Genomic DNA, 24,064 nt, shown 5'->3' with positions numbered 1-24,064 from the left:
TGTGTGTGTGTGTGTGTGTGTGTGTGTGTGTGTGTGTGTGTGTGTGTGTGTGTGTGTGTGTGTGTGTGTGTGTTCTCTTTGCTCTTGGTGGCCAGCTCAGAGATTAACTAGAGCTAACAGCACGCCCATGCCCAAACCTGTCTCTCCTCTCTACACCCCTTTGCCAAAACACAATGCAGATCGGCATTTAGCAAGCCTGCAAATGTTTTATCTTCATAATGCCATTGACAGCTTTTGGACACCTGCCTTGGATGAATATACAGTAATTCATATTCAAGATATAGGCACTTTCCAATCAACTATAGATAGAAATTGATCATACACCAAAATGTAACGCACAAAAACTTGGACTGTGACATTGCATCAATAGTTATTACAGGCTTTCTGGCCAAACTAGAAGATGAAGGTAGAGCTCTCTCTCTTTTTAAAAAGGACATTTTATTGATTTGTTTTCCCCTTCATCAGAATGTCTGACTAATGTACATATACATCACCATTATGGCAGCCTGTCACTGGCTCTACTCTGGACTATGGCTTCTTACTGTTTGTTTCTGTAATTAGCTGAGGGTCATGTGAGGACTCATGTCCTTCTTGGTTATAGCTTATGTCCTCCAGCTAGGCTGCTCAGAGCTCTCTCCCTCTGTTTCTCTCTCTCTCTCCCTCTCCTTCTCTAACTGTCCCTCCCTCTCCTTCTCTCTGTCCCTCCCTCTCCTTCTCTCTGTCCATCCCTCTCCTTCTCTCTGTCCCTTTCGCTCTTGCTCTCTCTCTCTCTCTCTCTCTCTCTCTCTCTCCTTCTCTCTCTCTCTCCCTCTCATTCTCTCTGCCCCCCTCTCTCTCTCTCTCTCTCTCTCCCTCTCCCTCTCTCTCTCTCCTTCTCCAACTGTCCCTCCCTCTCCTTCTCTCTGTACCTCTCTCTCTCAATTAAATTCAACTGAATTCAAGGACTTTACTGGCATGGCAAACATATGTTAACATTGCCAAAGTAAGTGAAGTAGATAATAAACAAAAGTGAAATAAACAATATAAATTAACAGTGAACATTATAGTGGCTTGCGAAAGTATTCACCCCCTTGGAATTTTTCCTATTTTGTTGCCTTACAACCTGGAATTAAAATGGATTTTGGGGGGTTTGTATCATTTGATTTACACAACATGCCTACCACTTTGAAGATACAAAATGTTTTTTCTTGTGAAACAAACAAGAAATAAGACAAAAAAACAGAAAACTTGAGCGTGCATAACTATTCACCCCCACACAAAGTCAATACTTTGTAGAGCCACCTTTTGCAGCAATTTCAGCTGCAAGTCTCTTGGGGTATGTCTCTATAAGCTTGGCACATCTAGCCACTAGGATTTTTGCCCATTCTTCAAGGCAAAACTGCTCCAGCTCCTTCAAGTTGGATAGGTTCCGCTGATGTACAGCAAACTTTAAGTCATACCACAGATCCTCAATTGAGGTCTGGGCTTTGACTAGGCCAATCCAAGACATTTAAATGTTTCCCCTTAAACCACTCGAGGGTTGCTTTAGCAGTATGCTTAGGGTCATTGTCCTGCAGGAAGGTGAACCTCCGTCCCAGTCTCAAATCTCTGGAAGACTGAAACAGGTTTCCCTTAAGAATTTCCCTGTATTTAGTGTCATCCATCATTCCTTCAATTCTGACCAGTTTCCCAATCCCTGCCGAGGATGGTGTTTTCGGGTGATGAGAGGTGTTGGGTTTATTCCAGACATAGCGTTTTCCTTGATGGCCAAAAAGCTACATTTTAGTCTCATCTGACCAGAGTAGCTTCTTCCATATGTTTTATGAGCCCCCCACATGTCTTTTAGCGAACACCTAACGTGTTTGCTTATTTTTTTCTTTAAGCAATGGCTTTTTTTCTGGCCACTCTTCTGTAAAGCCCAGCTCGGTGGAGGGTATGGCTTAAAGTGGTCCTATGGACAGATACTCCTATATCCGCTGTGGAGCTTTGCAGCTCCTTCAGGGTTATCTTTGGTCTCTTTGTTGCCTCTCTGATTAATGCCCTCCTTGCCTGGTCTGTGAGTTTTGGTGGGCAGCCCTCTCTTGGCAGGTTTGTTGTGGTGCCATATTCTTTCAATTTTTTAATAATGGATTTAATGGTGCTCCGTGGGATGTTCAAAGTTTCTGATACTTTTTTATACCCCAACCCTGATCTGTACTTCTCCACAACTTTGTCCCTGACTTGTTTGGAGAGCTCCTTGGTCTTCATGGTGCTACTAGCTTGCTGGTGCCCCTTGCTTAGTGGTTTTGCAGACTCCAGAGCCTTTCAGAACAGGTGTATATATACTGAGATCATGTGGCAGATCATGTGACACTTAGATTGCACACAGGTTAACTTTATTTAACTAATTACGTGACTTATGAAGGTAATTGGTTGCACCAGATCTTATTTAGGGGCTTCATCGCAAAGGGGGTGAATACACATGCATGAACCACATTTCCGTTTTTTGATTTTTTTTTGAATTTTTTTAAACAAATTATTTTTTTAATTTCACTTCACCAATTTGGACTATTTTGTGTATGTCCATTACATAAAATAAAAATAAAAATCTATTTAAATTACAGGTTTTAATGCAACAAAATAGGAAAAACACGAAGGGGGATGAATACTTTTGCAAGGCACTGTACACTCACAGATTTTCTAAAAGAATAAAGACATTTCAAATGTCATATTATATCTATATACAGTGTTGTAACAATGTGCAAATACAAGTACAAAAGTACAAAAGGGAAAATAAACAAACATAAATATGGGTTGTATTTACAATGGTGTTTGTTTTAAACTGGTTGCCCTTTTCTTTTGGCAACAGGTCACAAATCTTCCTGCTGTGATGGAACACTGTGGTATTTCTCTATGGATCTGCGTAATCTGAAGGAAATATTTGTCTGTAATATGGTCATACATTGGGCAGGAGGTTAGGAAGTGCAGCTCAGTTTCCACCTCATTTTGTGGGCAGTGTGCATATAGCCTGTCTTCTCTTGAGAGCCAGGTCTGCCTACTGTGGCATTTCTCAATAGCAAGGCTATGCTCACTGAGTCTGTACATAGTCAACGCTATCCTTAATTTTGGGTCAGTCACAGCGGTCAGGTATTCTGCCAATGTGTCAAATAATTATCTTTTGGTTTTCTCATGATTTGGTTGGGTCTAATTGTGTTGCTGTCCTGGGGCTCTGTGGGGTCTGTTTGTGTTTGTGAACAGAGCCCCAGGACCAGCTTGCTTAGGGGACTCTTCTCCAGGTTCATGTTTCTGTAGGTGATGGCTTTGTTACGGTGGTTGTAGAATATAACGGTTATTTCCTGGATTTTGATAATTAGCAGGTATTGTCCTAATTCTGCTCTGCAAGCATTATTTGGTGTTCTACGTTGTATACGGAGGATATTTTTGCAATATTCTGCATGCAGTCTCAATTTGGTGTTTGTCCCATTTTATGAATTCTTGGTTGGTGAGCAGTCCCCAGACCTCACAACCATAAAGGGCAATGGGTTCTATAACTGATTCAAGTATTTTTTTGCCAGAATGTTATGTTCCTTTTGATGGCATAGAAGGCTCTTCTTGCCTTGTTTATCTCAGCTCATTCACAGCTTTGTGGAAGTTACTTGTGGTGCTGATGTTTAGGCCGAGGTATGTATCTTTTTTGTGTGCTCTAGGGCAAGGTTGTCTAGATGGAATTTGTATTTGTGGTCCTGGAGACTGGACCTTTTTTGGAACACCATTATTATTGTCTTACTGAGATTTACTGTCAGGGCCCAGATCTGGCAGAATCTGTGCAGAAGATCTAGGTGCTGCTGTAGGCCTTATTTGGTTGGTGACAGAAGCACCAGATCATCAGCAAACAGTAGACATTTGACTTCAGATTCTAGTTAGGGTGAGGCCGGGTGCTGCAGACTGTTCTAGTGCCCTCACCAATTATCGATATATATGTTGAAGAGGGTGGGGCTTAAGCTGCATCCATGTCTCACCCCAAGGCCCTGTGGAAAAAAATTTATGTTTTTGCCAATTTTAACCGCACACTTGTTGTTTGTGTACATGGATTTTATAATGTTGTATGTTTTTCCACAACACCATTTTTCATCAATTTGTATAGCAGACCCTCATGCCAAATTTAGTAAAAAGTTTTTTTGAAATCAACAAAGCATGAGAAGGCTTTGCCTTTGTTTGGTTTGTTTGTTTGTCAATTAGGGTGTGCAGGGTGAATACGTTGTCTATCGTACGGTAATTTGGTAAAAAGACAATTTGACATTTGCTCTGTACATTGTTTTCACTGAGGAAATGTACAAGTCTGCTGTTAATGATAATGCAGGGGACTTTCCCAAGGTTGCTGTTGACGCACATCCCACGGTAGTTATTGGAGTCAAAGTTGTCTCCACTTTTGTGGATTGGGGTGATCAGTCCTTGATTCCAAATATTGGGGAAGATGTCTTGGAATTGGAATTTGTTGGATGTATATTTTTTCATTTCATTGAGGATACCATCAACACCACAGGCCTTTTTGGGTTGGATGGTTTGTGTATTTTGTATCCCTCTCCTCCTTCTCTCTATGTCCCTCCCTTTCCTCCTTTCTCTCCTTTTTTCTCTCTACTGTACGGTATGTGACTTCATGTTGAGGTCATAGTCTGCCACAGTAAAGCAATGGGATGCGCTGCTAAGCCTTGTGCTACGCAAACTAAGCACGGACTGAACATTGGACTTACTTGTACATAGCTATGGAAAGCACAAACTGCCAGCTTTCCCTGGGAAAGTACAGACTTGTCAAGATTCCGCTTCAATTTGTTTCGTGACAATAAACGTAGAAGTTCTCCTAATATCCTGCAGACTGGATGACTGCTGCTAAATTGTGTTTGTGTGAAAGGTTTAGGAGGCTTATAAAGTGGGTATGTCTACTGTGTAGTTGTGTATTTGTGGAAGGTTGAGCAGGCTGCTATCTCTAAACCCAGGCAGGGCTTACAGGGAGAGAAGCTACGCTTTAGGGAGGAACATGCTCTACTGCCTACATCCCAGCCCTGCCAATCAACATGTCTGACCTATTTACACACACACACACACACACAGACACACACAAACACACACACACTACCTGATACTAGCACAGGAATGAACATTGGACACAGACCAACAGGCTGACTCTGTTCATTTTGTTTAGGTCTTCCTCAGACAGATCTTGTGGATCTCTTGTATTCAAACCAATGATCTAACCTGGATAAATAAAGGTTGAAGGCCTAGTGCAGTGAAAAATGTGATTTTCCTGTGTTTAATATATATTTCTACACTATGAGGTTGGAATAACACTCTGTACTGGTGCCCCCTGTATATAGCCTTGCTTGTAATTTTACTGCTGCTGTTTAATTATTTGTTACTCTTAAAGCATTGTTGGTTAAGGGCTTGTAAGTAAGCATTTCACTGTAAGGTCTACACCTGTTGTATTTGGCGCATGTGACAAATAAAATTTGATTTGATTTGAAATTGTGAAAATAATGATAATGCCATTTTAGTGTAAGAACTGTTTGAAATGTCCACCTGAAATTTTAGCCTGTTTTGCTGGGATGGAGTTTAGGCCTGCCTGGCGACATCACCAGGCTGTAAAAGTCAAAAGACCAATAAAAAAGAGAGTTTCAAACCTCTCTGCCAATAATAGTTAGTTAGTTTTCAAGTTACATATCCCTCCCATTAGGCTCGTCCAATTAGGCCACTCACTTAAATCCCTCCCCGAGAGTCCGAGCTAAATTCTTGCTTTAGAAATTGCTTGTTGCTAAAACGCTATTTTAGTTTATTATTGACCATTTTAATTGAACAAAAATAACATTTACATTTACATTTACGTCATTTAGCAGACGCTCTTATCCAGAGCGACTTACAAATTGGTGCATTCACCTTATAATATCCAGTGGAACAACCACTTTACAATAGTACATCCATATATTTTTTGGGGGGAAGGGGGTGGGGGGGGATTAGAAGGATTACTTAATCCTATCCCAGGTATTCCTTAAAGAGGTGGGGTTTCAGGTGTCTCCGGAAGGTGGTGATTGACTCCGCTGTCCTGGCGTCGTGAGGGAGCTTGTTCCACCATTGGGGTGCCAGAGCAGCGAACGGTTTTGACTGGGCTGAGCGGGAACTGTGCTTCCGCAGAGGTAGAGAGGTGAGCAGGCCAGAGGTGGATGAACGCAGTGCCCTTGTTTGGGTGTAGGGACTGATCAGAGCCTGAAGGTACGGAGGTGCCGTTCCCCTCACAGCTTTGTAGGCAAGCACCATGGTCTTGTAGCAGATGCGTAAGGTACTTAATTGTTACCGAAAACTTATTTGATATTGAGATAAAAAATGTGGGCCTTTAAACAAATGATGCTAGTGGTGTGTCTGGACATCAGGCCAGTGTTGGGGTAGTGTGGGATCATGATGTTCTGTGTGTTTGGGGACTAGTTGTCACGACAGTGACTGATTGTGGCGCCCCTCCTCGGCCGGGCGGAGCTCGGCCGTCGTCGTCGCCGGCCTACTAGCTACCATCGATCCCTTTTTGTTTCACTTTCGTTTGGTTAGGTCTAGGTAGGCACGCACCTGTTTTGGGTTAGTCATTAGTAAGGGGGGGTTATTTAGGTTAGCGTAGGATGTATGTGGTTGTATGTGATTGTGTTGCTTGTCCGGGTTTTTTGTGCGAAAAGAACGTGTACTGAGTTTTCCTTCTGCCAGTGGTTTATTTTATTTGTGTACACCACCGCAGAATCTTTAAGGGCTGCGCCCCTATACTTTGTCGACCACATACAGTGCTTCAAATAAAGAAGTGTGGTCACGAACTCTCTGTCTCCTGCGCCTGACTCTACCTCTCCTGTTGTTCCTCGAGCCAGCCCGTGACAGAAATCACGTACCCAACTTAATGGAGTCAGCAGGAGCTTCAGCGCCAGCCATGTCCATGGAGGAAACCGTAGACCAACACTCCACCCTGCTCCACCGGCTGGGGAACGCCATGGATCAGCTGTTGGCGCGCCTGGAGAGCTGGGACCGACGCGCTCTCGGCCCCCTGAACGCGGCAGGCCAACAGCCTGCGCCCCCACCAGCACCCACAGCACCCAGTACCAGTGGGGTGAAACTCGCTCCCCCCAGGGAGTACGATGGAACGGCCGCTGGGTGTAAGGGCTTCTTACTCCAGTTGGAGTTATACCTGGCGACCGTTCGTCCCTCTCCCTCGGGGGAGGAGAGCGTCAGCGTCCTCGTCTCCTGTCTCACGGGTAAGGCCCTGGAATGGGCAAACGCCATGTGGGACAGTCCGGACTCAGCCAGGGACAACTACCCAGAGTTCACCCGCCGCTTTCGGGCAGTATTCGATCATCCCCCAGAGGGGAAAGCGGCGGGTGAGCAGCTGTTTCACCTGAGGCAGGAGACGAGGAGCGCGCAGGATTTCGCTCTCGAGTTCCGGACCCTGGCCACGGGAGCAGGGTGGAATGAGAGGGCCCTTATAGATCACTACCGTTGTAGTTTGAGGGAGGACGTCCGCCGGGAATTAGCCTGTCGGGACACGACCCACACACTGGACCAACTGGTGGATCTGTCCATCCGACTGGACAATCTGCTGGCCGCCCGCGGACGTCCGACCCGGGCCCTGCTCATTCCACCCTCCAGCCCTCCTGCTCCCACGCCTATGGAGATAGGGGGGGCAGCAGCCAGGAAGACTGGAGGGGGAGGTCGCTCCTGCACCTCATGTGGTCGCAGAGGGCACACTGTGGACCGGTGCTGGGGAGACTCCCCTAGGAGTCCAGAAGGCAGGCAGAGCGCTCCTTTGACACCTCAGGTGAGTCAGCACCAGCCTCACCCAGACCCCCCTGTCCGTCACATGTATGTGTCTTTTCCTGGTTTCTCCCCTCACTCCCGGTTTAAGGCGCTAGTCGATTCAGGCGCAGCAGGGAGTTTTATGGACCGTGGGGTCGCGGCTAAGTTAGGGATTCCCCTGGTCCAGTTGGACCAACCCTTCCCCGTGCACGCCCTAGACAGTCGACCACTAGGGTCAGGGCTGGTCAGGGAGGTCACTGTGCCTCTGGTCATGGTAATGCGGGGGGGTCATGAGGAGCGGATTAGTCTTTTCCTCATCGATTCCCCAGCATTTCCAGTGGTTCTAGGGATTCCCTGGCTAGCCACTCACAACCCTAAGATTTCGTGGGGACAGAGGGCTCTTAAGGGGTGGTCAAATGAGTGCTCGGGCAGGTGCATAGGAGTTTCCATCGGTGCGACTACGGTGGAGAGTCCAGACCAAGTCTCCACCGTGCACATTCCCTCAGAGTATGCCGATTTGGCTATCGCCTTCAGTAAAACGAAGGCGACCCAATTACCACCTCATCGACGAGGAGACTGTGCGATAAACCTCCAGGTGGGCGCTGCCCTTCCTCGTAGTCACGTTTATCCCCTGTCTCAGGAGGAAACAGCGGCTATGGAGACATACGTCACTGAGTCCTTGAGGCAGGGATACATTCGGCCATCTCACTCACCCGTTTCCTCGAGCTTCTTTTTCGTGAAGAAGAAGGAGGGAGGTCTGCGCCCGTGCATTGACTATAGAGGTCTAAATGCCATCACAGTGGGTTTCAGTTACCCACTACCTCTCATCGCCTCGGCGATGTAGTCATTTCACGGGGCGCGCTTCTTCACGAAATTGGATCTCAGGAGCGCATATAATCTGGTGCGTATCTGAGGAGGGGACGAGTGGAAAACTGCATTTAGTACCACATCTGGCCATTATGAGTACCTCGTCATGCCGTATGGGTTAAAGAATGCTCCCGCAGTCTTTCAATCCTTTGTGGACGAGATTCTCCGGGACCTGCTCGGTCAGGGTGTAGTGGTGTACATCGATGACATTCTGGTCTACTCCGCTACACGCGCCGAGCATGTGTCTCTGGTGCGTAAAGTGCTTGGGTGACTGGTGGAGCATGATCTATACGTCAAGGCTGAGAAATGTGAGTTTTCCAAACCAGCCGTCTCTTTCTTGGGGTATCGCATTTCCTCATCAGGGGTAGTGATGGAATGTGACCGCGTCTCAGCCGTGCGTAATTGGCTGACCCCCACCACGGTGAAGGAGGTGCAGCGGTTTTGGGGATTTGCCAATTACTACCGGAGGTTTATCCGGGGCTTTGGGCAGGTGGCGGCTCCCATTACCTCACTGTTGAAGGGGGGCCCGGTGCGGTTGCAGTGGTCCGCGGAGGCGGACAGGGCCTTTAGTCGTCTGAAGGTTTTGTTCACCGACGCTCCGGTGCTGGCGCACCCGGACCCCTCTTTGCCCTTCATAGTGGAGGTGGACGCGTCCGAGGCTGGGGTAGGAGCCGTGCTGTCCAAGCGCTCGGGTGCCCCCCCAAAGCTCCGCCCCTGCGCCTTCTTCTCTAGGAAGTTGAGTCCGGCGGAGCGTAACTATGATGTGGGGGACAGGGAGCTGTTGGCTGTGGTCAGAGCCCTGAAGGTGTGGAGACATTGGCTTGAGGGGGCGCGTCACCCTTTTCTCATCTGGACTGACCACCGCAATCTGGAGTACATCCGGGCGGCGAGGAGACTGAACCCGCGTCAAGCCAGGTGGGCGATGTTCTTTACGAGATTTCGGTTTAACATCTCGTATATCCCAGGTTCCCGGAACACTAAGGCCGACGCACTGTCTCGTCTCCATGACGCCGAGGAACGGTCCACCGATCCCACGCCCATACTTCCAGCCTCCTGCCTGGTGGCACCGGTGGTCTGGGAGGTGGACGCGGACATCGAGCGGGCGTTACGGACGGAGCCTACTCCTCCGCAGTGTCCAGTGGGTCGTAAGTACGTTCCGCTCGGTGTTCGCGATCGGCTGATTCGGTGGGCTCACACGCTTCCCTCCTCGGGTCACCCAGGGGTTGAGCGGACAGTGCGTGGTCTTAGTGGGAGATACTGGTGGCCCACCTTGGTGAGGGACGTGAGGCACTATGTCTCCTCCTGTTCAGTGTGCGCTCAGAGTAAGGCTCCCAGGCACCTGCCTAGAGGGAAATTACAACCCCTCCCGGTTCCACAACGACCATGGTCCCACCTGGCGGTGGATTTCTTGACCGATCTCCCGCCGTCTCAGGGCAACACTACGATCCTGGTAGTTGTGGACCGGTTTTCTAAGTCCTGCCGTCTGCTTCCGTTACCCGGTCTTCCTACGGCCCTGCAGACCGCGGAAGCCTTATTCACCCACGTCTTCCGGCACTACGGGGTGCCCGAGGATATCGTCTCAGATCGAGGCCCCCAGTTCACGTCCCGAGTGTGGCGGGCGTTTATGGAGCGACTGGGGGTTTCGGTCAGTCTGACCTCGGGGTTTCACCCCGAAAGTAATGGGCAGGTGGAAAGGGTAAACCAGGAGGTGGGCAGGTTCCTGCGATGGGCCGAAATGGCTCAGAACTCTTTGCGCCACTCCTCCACCAACATGTCACCATTCCAATGTGTGTTGGGTTATCAGCCGGTCCTGGGGCCATGGCATCAGAGCCAGACGGAGGCCCCTGCGGTGGAGGAATGGGTTCAGCGCTCAAGGGAGACCTGGAACGCTGTGCAGGAATCCCTGGAACGAGCCAGGGAGCGACAAAAAGCGAGCGCTGACCGGCACCGCAGCGAGGCCCCCGTGTTCACCCCAGGGGAGAGAGTCTGGCTCTCGACCCGGAACCTGCCCCTCCGCCTGCCCTGCCGGAAGCTGGGTCCGCGGTTTGTGGGGCCATTTAAAGTCCTGAGGAGAAAAAACGAGGTGTGTTACAGATTACAACTTCCTTCTTATTATCGTATTAACCCCTCGTTTCATGTGTCTCTCCTCAGGCCGGTGGTAGCTGGTCCGCTGCAGGAAAATGAGGTACGGGAGGTCCCTCCACCCCCCCTGGACATCGGGGGGCCCCCGGCGTACACAGTCCGGTCCATCTTGGACTCCAGACGCCGGGCGAGGGGCCTGCAGTACCTTGTGGACTGGGAGGGGTACGGCCCGGAGGAGAGGTGCTGGGTACCGGTGGAGGACATACTGGACCCAGCGCTCATCCGGGAGTTCCACAGCCTCCATCCGGATCGCCCTGCGCCTCGCCCTCCGGGGCGTCCTCGAGGCCGGCGTCGGCGCGCTGCGGGAGCCGTGCGTCAGGGGGGGAGTACTGTCACGACAGTGACGGATGGTGGCGCCCCTCCTCGGCCGGGCGGAGCTCGGCGGTCGTCGTCGCCGGCCTACTAGCTACCATCGATCCCTTTTTGTTTCACTTTCGTTTGGTTATGTCTAGGTAGGCACGCACCTGTTTTGGGTTAGTCATTAGTAAGGGGGGGTTATTTAGGTTAGCGTAGGATGTATGTGGTTGTACGTGATTGTGTTGCTTGTCCGGGTTTTTTGTGCGAAAAGAACGTGTACTGAGTTTTCCTTCTGCCAGTGGTTTATTTTATTTGTGTACACCACCGCAGAATCTTTAAGGGCTGCGCCCCTATACTTTGTCGACCACATACAGTGCTTCAAATAAAGAAGTGTGGTCACGAACTCTCTGTCTCCTGCGCCTGACTCTACCTCTCCTGTTGTTCCTCGAGCCAGCCCGTGACACTAGTGGTGTGTCTGGACATCAGGCTGTTCTGTGTGTTTGGGGACTAGTGGTGTGTCTGGACATCAGGCTGTTCTGTGTGTTGGGGACTAGTGGTGTGTCTGGACATCAGGCTGTTCTGTGTGTTTGGGGACTAGTGGTGTGTCTGGACATCAGGCTGTTCTGTGTGTTTGGGGACTAGTGGTGTGTCTGGACATCAGGCTGTTCTGTGTGTTTGGGGACTAGTGGTGTGTCTGCTCCACGTCTTAATATCTGAACCGGTGTTAAATGCTGATTACTGTGTGAGTTTGGGGACCCAGGGCCAACAAATGGGCACAGTGGGGCGGTGTGTGTGTGTGTGTGTGTGTGTGTGTGTGTGTGTGTGTGTGTGTGTGTGTGTGTGTGTGTGTGTGTGTGTGTGTGTGTGTGTGTGTGTGTGTGTGTGTGTGTGTGTGTGTGTGTGTGTGTGTGTGTGTGTGTGTGCGTAGGCAGGTGGTGGAACCAGCTGTCAAACTGACCCACAGCTCAGTAATGAGCAGGACCAGACAGAAACTGTAGGGAAGTTTTCTCAGCAATATTTTCACTGCCTTGTAGCTCGGTTGGGTCTGATTTGAGTTAAATTTCCATATGTATAATTTGCAAATATTTTTATTGGGATATAATGACAGGGCGAGTGCGAGGAGCAGGCACAGGACGTACCGGACTGGGGAGGCACACTGGAGGTCTGATGCGTGGGGCCGGCACAGGTTGCACTGGACTGGTGACACGCTCTTCAGGGCGAGTGCGAGGAGCAGGCACAGGATGTACCGGACTGGGGAGGCGCACTGGAGGCCTAATGCGTGGGGCTGGCACAGGTTGCACTGGACTGGTGACACGCTCTTCAGGGCGAGTGCGAGGAGCAGGCACAGGACGTCCCGGACTTGGGACATGCACTTCAGGGCGAGTGCGAGGAGGAGTAACAGGACGTACCGTACTGGGAACATGCACTTCAGGGCGAGTGCGAGGAGGAGACACAGGACGTACCGGACTGGGGAGGCACACTGGAGGCCAGAAGCGTGGGACCGGCCCAGGTTGCACCAGACTGCTAACTCCTTTGAGCAGAACACACTTGCACAACATCTCTCTCATCTCTCTCTCCCAACTTCCCCATTGCCTCCCTGACGGTCTCTGGCTCTTCATGGCGAGTGCAGGGAGCAGGCACATGACGTACCGGGCTGGGGAGGTGAACTGGAGATCTGGTGCGTGGAGCCAGCACAGATGGCACCGGACCGATGGCCCAATCTTCAGCCCACCTGTGCTACAGCCTACTCTTTGCCAACATCATTCTCCGATATCCTTCTTCACATTGCTCCATTGACTCGCAGGCGGGCTCTGGCTCTCTCCTTGGGTCGACCGACCACTTCTCTATCGCCTGCTCCATGTGCTCTGGCTCTTCCCGCACCCCTTGTGCCCCCCCCCCCCCCCCAAAATTAAATATTGGGGTTGTCCTTGGGCTTTCTGTGGCCGCGAACCCTGGCGCCGTCGCTGTCCTCCATTATTACCTTCCGTCTGCCGCCAAGGAAGGGTTTTGCATCCACCCATCACTTCTTCCCATGTTCAAAACTGCGTTACCTCGTGGATACGCTGCTTGGTCCTCTTTTGGTAGGATATTCTGTCACGTTCTTGAAAATGATCGGACCAAGGCGCAGCGTGAGTATAGTTCCACATATTTATTTAAGTGAAACTAACAAAACAAAATAACAAAACTTACAAAGACTGTGAGGACGTAGTGCCCAAACACACTAACAATCAATCAATATCCCACAAACCATAGGTGGAGAAATAGCTACCTAAATATGATCCCCAATTAGAGGCAACGATTACCAGCTGCCTCTAATTGGGAACCAAACCAGAACACCAACATAGACATTTTAAACTAGAACACCCCCTCGTCACGCCCTGACCTACTACACCATAGAGACACAAGGGCTCTCTATGGTCAGGGTGTGACATGCACGTTAACAGGCCTAACAGGCCATTGTATGATTTTCTGTGTGCAAATGAACTCAAACTTACGGACAATGTCAAATGTGATATAGCGAAGCACCTGAGTGAGTCGGCTGCGCAATTACGCAGGTACTTTTCCAAAACAAATTACACAAACAACTGGATTTGTTATCCCTTTCATGCCCTGCCTCCAGTCCACTTACTGATATCTGAACAAGAGCCTCGAAATTGCAACAAGGGGTTCTGTGAAAATTGAATTTAATCATAAGCCATTGACAGATTTCTGGATTGGGCTGCGATCAGAGTATCTTGGCTTGCGAAATCGCGCTGTTAAGACACTGATGCACTTTACAACCACGTACCTACACTGCGTGCACAATTATTAGGCAAGTGAGTATTCTGATCTTATCATTCTTTCTATTCACATTTTCGAACTCCAAACCATATAAACTTGAATGCTTATTGGATTTAATCATTTTCAGGTGATATGTATTTGTGTAATGAGGGAGGGTGTGGCGAAAGTGAATAACACCTTATATCAAGGTGTGCATAATTATTAGGCAGCCTCATTACCTCAGGTAAAATGGGCCAAAAAATAAATTTAACTGACACTGAAAAGCCAAAACTGTAAAATGCCTTTCAGACGGATGCGACACTCTTTAAATAGCTAAACTATTGAGGTGTGACCACCGGACATTCAAACGTTTTGTTGCGAATAGTCAACTGGGGTGCAAAAAATGCATGGGGAAGAAAAGGCGCAATTTAACTGCAAAGACTTGAGAAGAATTAAACGTCAAACTACCAGGAACCCATTATCCTCCAGTGCCACCGTATTCCAGAACTGCAACCTACCTGGAGTGTTCAGAGGTACAAGGTGTCAAGTGCTCAGAGACATGGCCACGGTCAAGAAGACTGAAACAAGACCACCACTGAATAAGATTCACAAGTTGAAGCATCAAGATTGGCCAAAGAAATACCTGAAGACAGATTTTTCAAAGGTTTTATGGACAGATGAAATGAAAGTGACTCTTGATGGACCAAATGGATCGGCCCGTGGCTGGATCAGTAATGGACACAGGGCACCACTTTGAGTCAGGTGCTAGCAAGATGAAGGAGGGGTACTGGTATGGGCTGCTATCATTGAGGATGAGGTAGTTGGACCTTTTCGGGTTGAAGATGGACTGAAACTCAACTCTTAAACCTACTGCCAATTTCTGGAAGATTCTTACATCAAACAGTGGTACAGGAAGAAGTCCTCAGCATTCTAGAAGGCCATGATCTTTATGCAGGACAATGCTCCATCACATGCATCCAAGTACTCCACTGCTTGGCTAGCCTCAAGGGCCTCAAAGATGCCTGAATAATGACCTGGCCCCCTTCCTCACCTGACTTAAATCCTATTGAGAACTTGTGGGCCCTTCTCAAACGTGAGATTTACAGTGATGGAAGACAATACACCTTTTTGAACAGCATTTGGGAGGCTGTGGTTGCTGCTTCAGCAAAAAAATTATCGTGAACAGATCAAGAGACTGACAGACTCCATGGGTGGAAGGCTCATGGCAGTTATTGAAAATAAGGGTGGCTATATTGGTCACTGAATATTTTTGAAAGGCCAAAAATGTTATATAATTGTCATTTTGTGTTACTTATCTGTTACACTTACTCTAAAAATTGAGAATAAACAAGTGAGTTGAGAGAAATTATTTTTGTAATTTAGTTGCCTAATAATTGTGCACACTGATAGTTGCCTAATAATTGTGCACACTTATATATTTCCCTGAGAAAGACAAAACTCACTTTTCCTTTGTTAAACATTCAGGTTTGAGGTTCAATAACATTTTGGATTGACTGAGAGCATTGTGTTTGTTCAACAATAAAATGAATCCCGAGGAATACAATTTGCCTAATAATTGTGCACGCAGTGTATGTGAGAGTGGATTCTCGGCCCTCACTAGCATGAAAACTAAATACAGGCAGAGACTGTGTGTGGAAATGTATTTAAGACGTAGACTCTCTCCAATACAACCCAACATTGCAGAGTTATGTGCATCCTTTCAAGCACACCCTTCTCATTAACCTGTGGTGAATTATTCACAATTTTCGATGAACAAATAAGGTTTTATATGTAAGATGGTTAAATAAAGAGCCAAATTATTGATTATTATTATATTATTATTTGTGCCCTGGTCCTATAAGAGCTCTTTGTCACTTCCCACAAGCCGGGTTGTGACAAAACTCACACTCATTCTTATGTTTAATAAATGTATTATATAGTGTGTGTGTAGCGGGCTTACAATGATGTCAAAAACAACATTTGAGAGTGCGCTGACCCTGGTGACCCCTAAAAAGTTTGGGAAACACTGATCCAGACCCTTCAAATACAGTAATGCAGCTGCCAGGCTGTGCTTTGTTTTGACAGGGGAGGGGACAGGTGTGTGTGTGTGTGTGTGTGTGTGTGTGTGTGTGTGTGTGTGTGTGTGTGTGTGTGTGTGTGTGTGTGTGTGTGTGTGTGTGTGTGTGTGTGTGTGTGTGTGTGTGTGTGACTGTGTGTGTGTGTGACTGTGTGTGTGTGTGTGTGTGTGTGTGTTACACAATCTGTGTGGGTTTACCAATGCCTCTGTATGGAAAGCAGGCTATTAATAGTAAATGTGGAGGATATACATTCTCTGTCTTAATTCTCTAGGAACTTTAGAGAATATATGGCATAATGTACAGCATATAATACCATATAGAACATGCACCTCGTAGTCCTACCTCAAATTTCCTCCTCATCTAAGGAGAATGTTGATTGGGTTTGAAGTTTGTTGATATTCAGAATGCCTATACTGGGATCGAATACAAATCCGCAAAGGTAATTGTTTTTTTCCATGATAATTTGACAGAAAGGGGTATAGCAATTAATTTTAGTTAGAGGAAAAGCAATATCCAGTGAGCGTTGTCTCTCATCCAAAAGTGGTGGAACTCTGCTTGCCCAAAGTTCAAACTCTGTTTATACAGTTTTTAATCATAGTTGCAATAAAATAGTATAAAGGAAATAACTATGCAACAAGGGAATATTTTTCATCTGTTTGAGACAGAGACAGACAGACAATTCCTGAGGAGAGTGTGGCTCTTCGCCCCGTGACTCAACCCCAGAACGGCGCCCAATAAACACAAACTACAACATGTATTATTAATCTGTTTAGCTCTGCCTGAAAAACAACCAATCTTCAGAGTGCTTTTTAACATCCCTCCAGGAGAGGCCCTGTGATGTGTTATATTAACTTCTCCTTCTCATTCATCTTAAGATTCCAACTTTTAAAGCAGCGCAGACTTGGTTTAATGTCTGCTTCTTTCATGGTGTTTCACCGCTAAAAACAGTAAATATGATACGTTGAATTATCAACCCTTTAATCTTTTAAAATAGCAACCTTTAGATTTTAGAGAATATATTTAGTATCTCTTAAGTGTCTTTTTATAATAAGTTACTTAGCATGGCTCTTTAACTCTACCTGTTTTATCTTTGATTCCTGACAGGTGCTCCGCATGGGTCAGTGTCAGTCCCGCTCATATATTTGTCTCTGATGGGCTAAAAGTGTTGAGTTGATCTCAACTTGCTTAATTTTTGTTATTTAAAAAAAAAAAAAATAATTGTAGTTTAGTATAGGGTTTCCCAAACTCAGTCTGCAAGGCTACTTGATTTAGTGTGTGAGCCTGGGGCCTGGTGAAGTCTGGGGTCTGGTGAAGTCTGGGGCCTGGTGAAGTCTGGGGTCTGGTGAAGTCTGGGGTCTGGTGAAGTCTGGGGCCTGGTGAAGTCTGGGGCCTGGTGAAGTCTGGGGCCTCACTCCCTGTGCACTTGAAGAGGAATCACATGCTCTTCATGAGTCAGGCAATGTCACTGCCTGACTTTCCGACTGTTCATAAAAGGTCCCGTGGCACTTGTCAGGAAAGTAGGGCTGTTAACCCTGGGGCCTCTCTCTCTACTTCAGCAAGCCAATCATATACTGTAGCTCCCTCCACTTGAAATCTTCCCCTTGATGTAAATGATAATCAGTGCAGTCAATGTTGAACCTCCTTTGTGTGTGTGTGTGTGTGTGTGTGTGTGTGTGTGTGTGTGTGTGTGTGTGTGTGTGTGTGTGTGTGTGTGTGTGTGTGTGTGTGTGTGTGTGTGTGTGTGTGTGTGTGTGTGTGTGTGTGTGCACTTGTGTGGGTGTATTAGTGATGCTGAACGTTCTGGACCTTTTGGCAGGTGTCCTCTGATAAATCACTCGATGACAACATTGCGTGGGAGACTTGACAGGTTGCATCAAGGAATGTTTAAGCATCAGCTTTTCATCTCATGTTAGTGGAGAAGAAAACCAAAATGCTTTTTTAATTTATTCAAAGGAATGACACATCCTACACACAGAAAGACGCACGGACAGAAACATACACACACATTCCCACACAATGACTCATAGTGACATGAATTTGACATACCTTTCACAGGCATCGGAGGGATGGTTTTCAGTCAAATCCTGTTGTCTCTCTGCATGGCATCATACGTTGTGTATTCATCGTGTCGAGGTGTGAACAGAGCACATGCCAAGGAGGAGAGAAGGGAAGGAAACATGCATGAATTCAGACGGGATGCTTCTCACTCACGTGACTCCCAATGCCCTAGTTCTGCTGCTACACTCATAGATAAATGAACAAGTGTCTTCCACCATCTTAAATATTGTCAGCGAAATAGTGTGCTTGCAATGTCATGGTGTCAGTGGTGGTTTCATGCTTTGTTAAGTAGATGTGACATGTCTAAGCTCTTTCATGACAGTTGTAGGGAGCATGTATTATTCTGGGTACTGAATGGCATTTTTATGACATCTTTTTAACCTTTATTTAACTAGGCAAGTCAGTTAAGAACAAATTCTTATTTACAATGACGGCCTACCGGGGAACAGTGGGTTAAGTGCCTTGTTCAGGGGCAGAAGAACAGATTTTTACCACTCTAAGCACTAGGCTACCTGCCGCCCCCAAAGCTCTTTCATGACAGTTGTAGGGAGCATGGATTATTCAGCATACCGAATGGCATTTTTATGAGCATGTGTTGGTTGATAGGTGTTTTAAAATACCTCCATCTGTCTTCCTCTCTGCTCTCTCCCCTCTTCATCCTCTCTTCTATCTCTGTACATTCTCTTATTCCTTCGACTCCTCTCTTCTAAATTTTACCTCAGCCCTCCCTTCTCCTTTCCCTCTTTCTTTAACCTCCATCTCTTTATTTACCTTCTTTTCCCACATCTGCTCCCTTTCTACTCTCTACTCCTCTACTCCTCTCTTATTCCCACTTTTTCTCACTAACCTCTCATCCCTCTGTCTCCCTCTCTATAGGTGTGTGGTAAACTGACCCGGCCTGTGATAGGCTAGGAGTCAGCACTGACCCAGCCTGTGATAGGCTAGGAGTCAGATCAGGACCACCAGGGCCATGACTGGCTCCCCGGGCACCAGTGGGCAGTCCCTGTCGCCATGGCGGTGGCTGAGTCTCTGGGGGCCGGTCCTGCTGCTGGTTACCATGACAACCCTACTGCCAGGTTGTTGCCAGGCATGCCCTCCTCGGTGCGAGTGCTCAGCCCAAATCCGGTCCGTCTTGTGCCAGCGGCGGCGCCTCACCGGCATCCCAGAGGGCATCCCCACGGAAACTCGCCTCCTGGACCTCAGCCGGAACCGGCTCCGCTGGGTGGAGATGGGTGACCTGGCGCCATATCCGCACCTTGAAGAAGTGGACCTGAGTGAGAACCTCATTGCCACACTGGAGCCCAACGCGTTCGCCAACCTGCAGAGCCTCCGGGTGTTACGGCTGAGGGCGAACCAGTTGAAGCTTGTACCCATGGGGGCCTTCGCCAAGCTGGTCAACCTGACCACGCTGGACCTGAGTGAGAACAAGCTGGTGATTCTGTTGGACTACACCTTCCAGGACCTGAGGAGTCTAAGACACCTGGAGGTGGGAGACAACGACCTCGTCTACATCTCTCATGAGGTATTGAGCTGTTATCCATTTGATCATTCATTTTTCAAACACTATGTTGTTCCTGATCTGTCTATAACCTTTTATTGATTCTACTATGTTTCCAAGATTGGAGCTCACAACTAATCAAATTGGATTTTATTGTGTTTGAAGGCCTTCTCTGGCCTGCTAGGGGTGGAGGATCTGACCATTGAACGCTGCAACCTGACTTCCATCTCTGGCCAGACGCTGTCCTACCTACGCAGCCTGGTCACTTTGCGACTACGCCAGCTCAGCATCCCCACCCTGGAGGACCAGAACTTCCGCAAGCTGGCCAACCTGCGGGGACTGGAGATCGACAACTGGCCCTACCTGGAATACATCTCCCCCCTGAGCTTCCAGGGTCTGGACCTGTACTGGCTGTCCATCACCAACAGCAACATCACCTCCGTCCCCTCGTCCTCCTTCAGAAACCTGATCCACCTCACCCATCTCAACCTGTCCTACAACCCCATCACCACCCTGGAGCCTTGGGCATTCAGGGACCTGCTGAGGCTCAAAGAGCTGATCATGGTGAACACGGGCCTGGCTACAGTGGAGCCCCACTCCCTGGGAGGCCTCAGACAGATCCGGGTCCTCAACTTCTCCTCCAATGACCTCCAGACCCTGGAGGAGGGATCGTTCCACTCTGTCAACAGCCTGGAGACGCTGCGGGTGGATGGGAACCCGCTGCTGTGTGACTGCCGTTTGTTGTGGATCCTGCAGAGACGCAAGACCCTCAACTTTGACGGCAGGGTGCCTGTGTGCGCTGGGCCGGTGGAGGTGCAGGGGAACAGCCTCAGCACCTTCACCGACTCAGCGCTCTTTGATCACTTCACCTGCCAGAAGCCCAAGATACGCAACCGCAAGCTTCAACAGGTAAGAGTTGTTATCCCACTTTGCAGTACATGTAAGCATAGTGTAACTACAGTGTAGGTACACATTGATATGTAGTATTACAGCTTCGATGTCTGTTTCAGTTTTGTACCTAATGCTTAATTCATTAATTGATTTATTCATTAATTCATTCCTCCAAGGTGACGGCTCGTGAGGGCCAGCCAGTGAGTTTCCTCTGCAGTGCCGTGGGAGAGCCTGCCCCTAACATCATGTGGATCTCCCCTCAGCGCCGACTAATCACAGCCAAGAGCAATGGCCGCATCACCGTCCTCCCAGGAGGGACGTTGGAGATCCGCTATGCCCAGGTCACCGACAGCGGCACCTACATGTGCATCGCCAGCAATGCTGGGGGCAATGACACTTACTTCGCGATGCTCACGGTCCGGGGTGCGCCGCTGGATGCCTCATCGGCCTTCTTCGCCAACCGCTCTATGTACGGCGGCGAGTTCTTCAACGACACAAACCTGAATAGCACTCGCGTCTTCCTCAAGTTCACCCTGGACCTGACCACCATCCTGGTCTCCACAGCGATGGGCTGCATCACCTTCCTGGGCGTGGTGCTCTTCTGTTTCCTGTTGTTGTTTGCATGGAGCCGGGGGCGGGGCCAGCGTAAGAACAACTTCACCGTCGAGACCCCTTTCCGGAAGGCCGAGGGGCCGGCGGCGGTGGGTGGCGCCGGAGGGGCCCGGAAATTCAACATGAAGATGATATGATACAACGCAGCCAGGGGTGACTCAGGGGAGGCATAAGCACGTCCTGGAAACGTGTTTGACAAGACACACACAGCGCTGAATCACAGAGTAAATAAAGAAATAAAAATAAAATGCATACAGTATTCACACATGGCTGGTATTCACCAGGACCAGATTCGGTTTGAGTGGAAAAAAACATGATGACCTTTGACCTCACGGCCTCCTACTGGTTTTACTCAGCTCGTGGTCCCACGTTCCGTTTATATTTTCAAACAAATATAACATTGTCATTAACCAGGTTTCCATCCAACCCGTTTATGCGAGTAAAGTACATGTCGGATAAAAAAATGTCATGCCAGGCCTGATGGAAACAGAACATTTGTTGGTTTCAAACTTTCCAAATGTCGACAAAGCTAAATACGCTAGACGAGGTGGGATCTTTTGTGTCTGAGTCACGCGATGACATGTTGTGTGGTCCTCCCAGTTCTACTCGTTAGGAAAGAACGCAGTTTTTTAGGCTACAGATGAAATAAATTATAAATGATGATGAACATTCAGAGGGTGGTGAAAGTACAAGTGATGAGCTTGATGCTCCTTTCCATTAAATATTGAGGGTCTTATTCTGGTCACATGATGATTGATGCTTGGCTGCTGTTTGACAAATAAAAATAATCTCACTCTCGTCCATAATAATCTCATCATGTAGGCTTTACCCACATTGTATCTGCAAGCTGTTGGCTAGAGCGCAAGTACCAATACACGCTATATAACGCACATTTTTTGGGATGAGAAAACCATCATTAGAATTAAAAATGCGATGGAAAACATGGGAATTTAACTGCAAAAGTTGTTTTTATGTGCGCTACTTCATCACACACAGCCTTTTATCCTCAACAAGTCAATTTGATGGAAGCACATCTCTGGTGGGAAAATGCACATATTGTTTTTATGCAGATTTTAGAGTATTCACTTGAAAATCTGCCGCCAATTGGATGGAAACCTAGCTACTGAGCTTGATAACGGGAGTTTAACCAGATCACTAAAGGGGTATTTTGGAGGAAAAAAATATAACATTACCATTTAGCTTGATAAGAATTATAGAAGTTAAGAATTTAGTGTGATCTCTTATTGGGTGATTGCTGTGCTGTGGAATGATCATAGTTATGCCTCTCTCACAGGAAGTGAAAAGGACTTCCTGGAAGCTATGCACTTGTAGTGGTCATTGCACACAGGGCATAGTTCTGACTAGAGGGAGTACAGCCACGACCAGAAGTTAGGGTTAGATAAAAAGTAACTTCTGGTTGTAGCTGGAGTCCCTTTCTTCACAGCCCATAGAGAGACATGTCTATCAACTAATCACAGCATTTGTAGTCTTGCTTTCTTCAATTCTGCCTTTCAGAGAAATATTGCAATAGCATGTAAGTATTGCAATTTAGAGTACGTTGTATAGTAATAAGATTACAATATTGAATAAAACAAGCCATTTTTGTAAGACATTTGGGATATGATTTCAATTGTCACATTTATAAGACACCATCAAGGCCCCTCCAGATAAACGCATGAAACCTATTTCAATCATTTGACCTAATAACATTTATGAGGAAAGAAATATCAGAAGACACTTTGGCCGATCTGTTTATGAATGCCACATCATATACACATCAAAAGAAAGTATATTCTGAAAATCTAAATTGGGCCCACTTCACTTTCAGACGTGACCGTTTGCGTCGAGGTTGGCTGTGTGAGTTGGACCAAGCGCACTGGCCGACGGTTGCCATGACAGCCTGACGCCCCAAGGGTTTGTTTGGAAAGCCAAGCCCAGCGGGCATGGGGCCACATGGTAACCATGACAACCAACACAGTCCAGGGCAGGGGGGAGATGTGGGGACTGTGGGACGAGTATGTCCATGCCTCCTCTTTCCAACCTTCCGCTAATAGTACTACCCTACCACTGCCAGTAGGGAGGGATGTGGGAAGAGAAAGGTGGATGGGAGGAGCCTAAGCCTCACCTCTCTAACCTCCCTCTTACACTGCTCCCTCCTACTGCCCTGGGCTGTGCTGTGAAAAGAACTGACCTCCACAGAGCTGCCAGGGACAGCAGCCTGGAAGTCAGAACACACTCAGAGTCATATACTGTACTGTACAGAACAGACTCACCTTCACAAAGGTTCACACTCATTTACACATGCATAGGACCTTTTCTCAGGCCAACACAAAGTCATATACAGGGCAAACGCGCACACACACACACACACACAGACACCTATTCTGACGCACACACATCGCTGACATTACAACATTCCAGCAACACTGCATGTAGAAACACAAACCTGTATGAAGCAACTAATGTACAATTTTCATTACAAAGCCATTGCGTTAAATTAGATTAGTGCTGTTAGTTTTCATATCCTACAATGGATGATACATCCACTAGTATAATGATTGTTGTTATTACCGTTACTGTCTTGTGAACTATCAGAATGATCATAAGACCATCTGCTGTAGTTTGGCTGGCAGAGTGGCACAGTCAGTCAGATAGATAGTGAGACATCACACTATTACCACTCACAACACTACAGATCTATAATAACTAGAACAGCACATCACACTATTACCACTCACAACACTACAGATCTATAATAACTACAACTGCACATCACACTATTACCACTCACAACACTACAGATCTATAATAACTAGAACAGCACATTACACTATTACCACTCACAACACTACAGATCTATAATAACTAGAACAGCCCTTCACACTATTACCACTCACAACACTACAGATCTATAATAACTAGAACAGCACATCACACTATTACCACTCACAACACTACAGATCTATAATAACTAGAACAGCACATCACACTATTACCACTCACAACACTACAGATCTATAATAACTAGAACAGCACATCACACTATTACCACTCACAACACTACAGATCTATAATAACTACAACTGCACAT

At 47.5% G+C, this 24,064-nt stretch overlaps 1 protein-coding gene across 1 annotated transcript in view; it reads left to right on the top strand.

Annotated features, from left to right (window-relative positions):
- Positions 1–22,585, top strand: part of lingo3b (leucine rich repeat and Ig domain containing 3b) — a 90,662-nt gene extending 68,077 nt beyond the window's left edge. The window contains exons 2-4 of the mRNA XM_014140992.2: positions 18,849–19,494; positions 19,636–20,379; positions 20,538–22,585. Of these exons, the coding sequence (XP_013996467.1) occupies positions 18,943–19,494; positions 19,636–20,379; positions 20,538–21,110 (1,869 nt within the window). The 5' untranslated portion in view covers positions 18,849–18,942 and the 3' untranslated portion in view covers positions 21,111–22,585. The remainder of the gene's footprint in view (positions 1–18,848; positions 19,495–19,635; positions 20,380–20,537) is intronic.
- The last annotated feature ends 1,479 nt before the right edge of the window (positions 22,586–24,064 follow it).

This window comes from Salmo salar, chromosome ssa14 (assembly GCF_905237065.1).
Source record: "Salmo salar chromosome ssa14, Ssal_v3.1, whole genome shotgun sequence".
Classification (NCBI taxonomy): domain Eukaryota; kingdom Metazoa; phylum Chordata; class Actinopteri; order Salmoniformes; family Salmonidae; genus Salmo; species Salmo salar.
The sequence above is the reverse complement of the archived record's forward strand: the minus strand, read 5'-3'. Positions and strand labels throughout refer to the sequence as shown.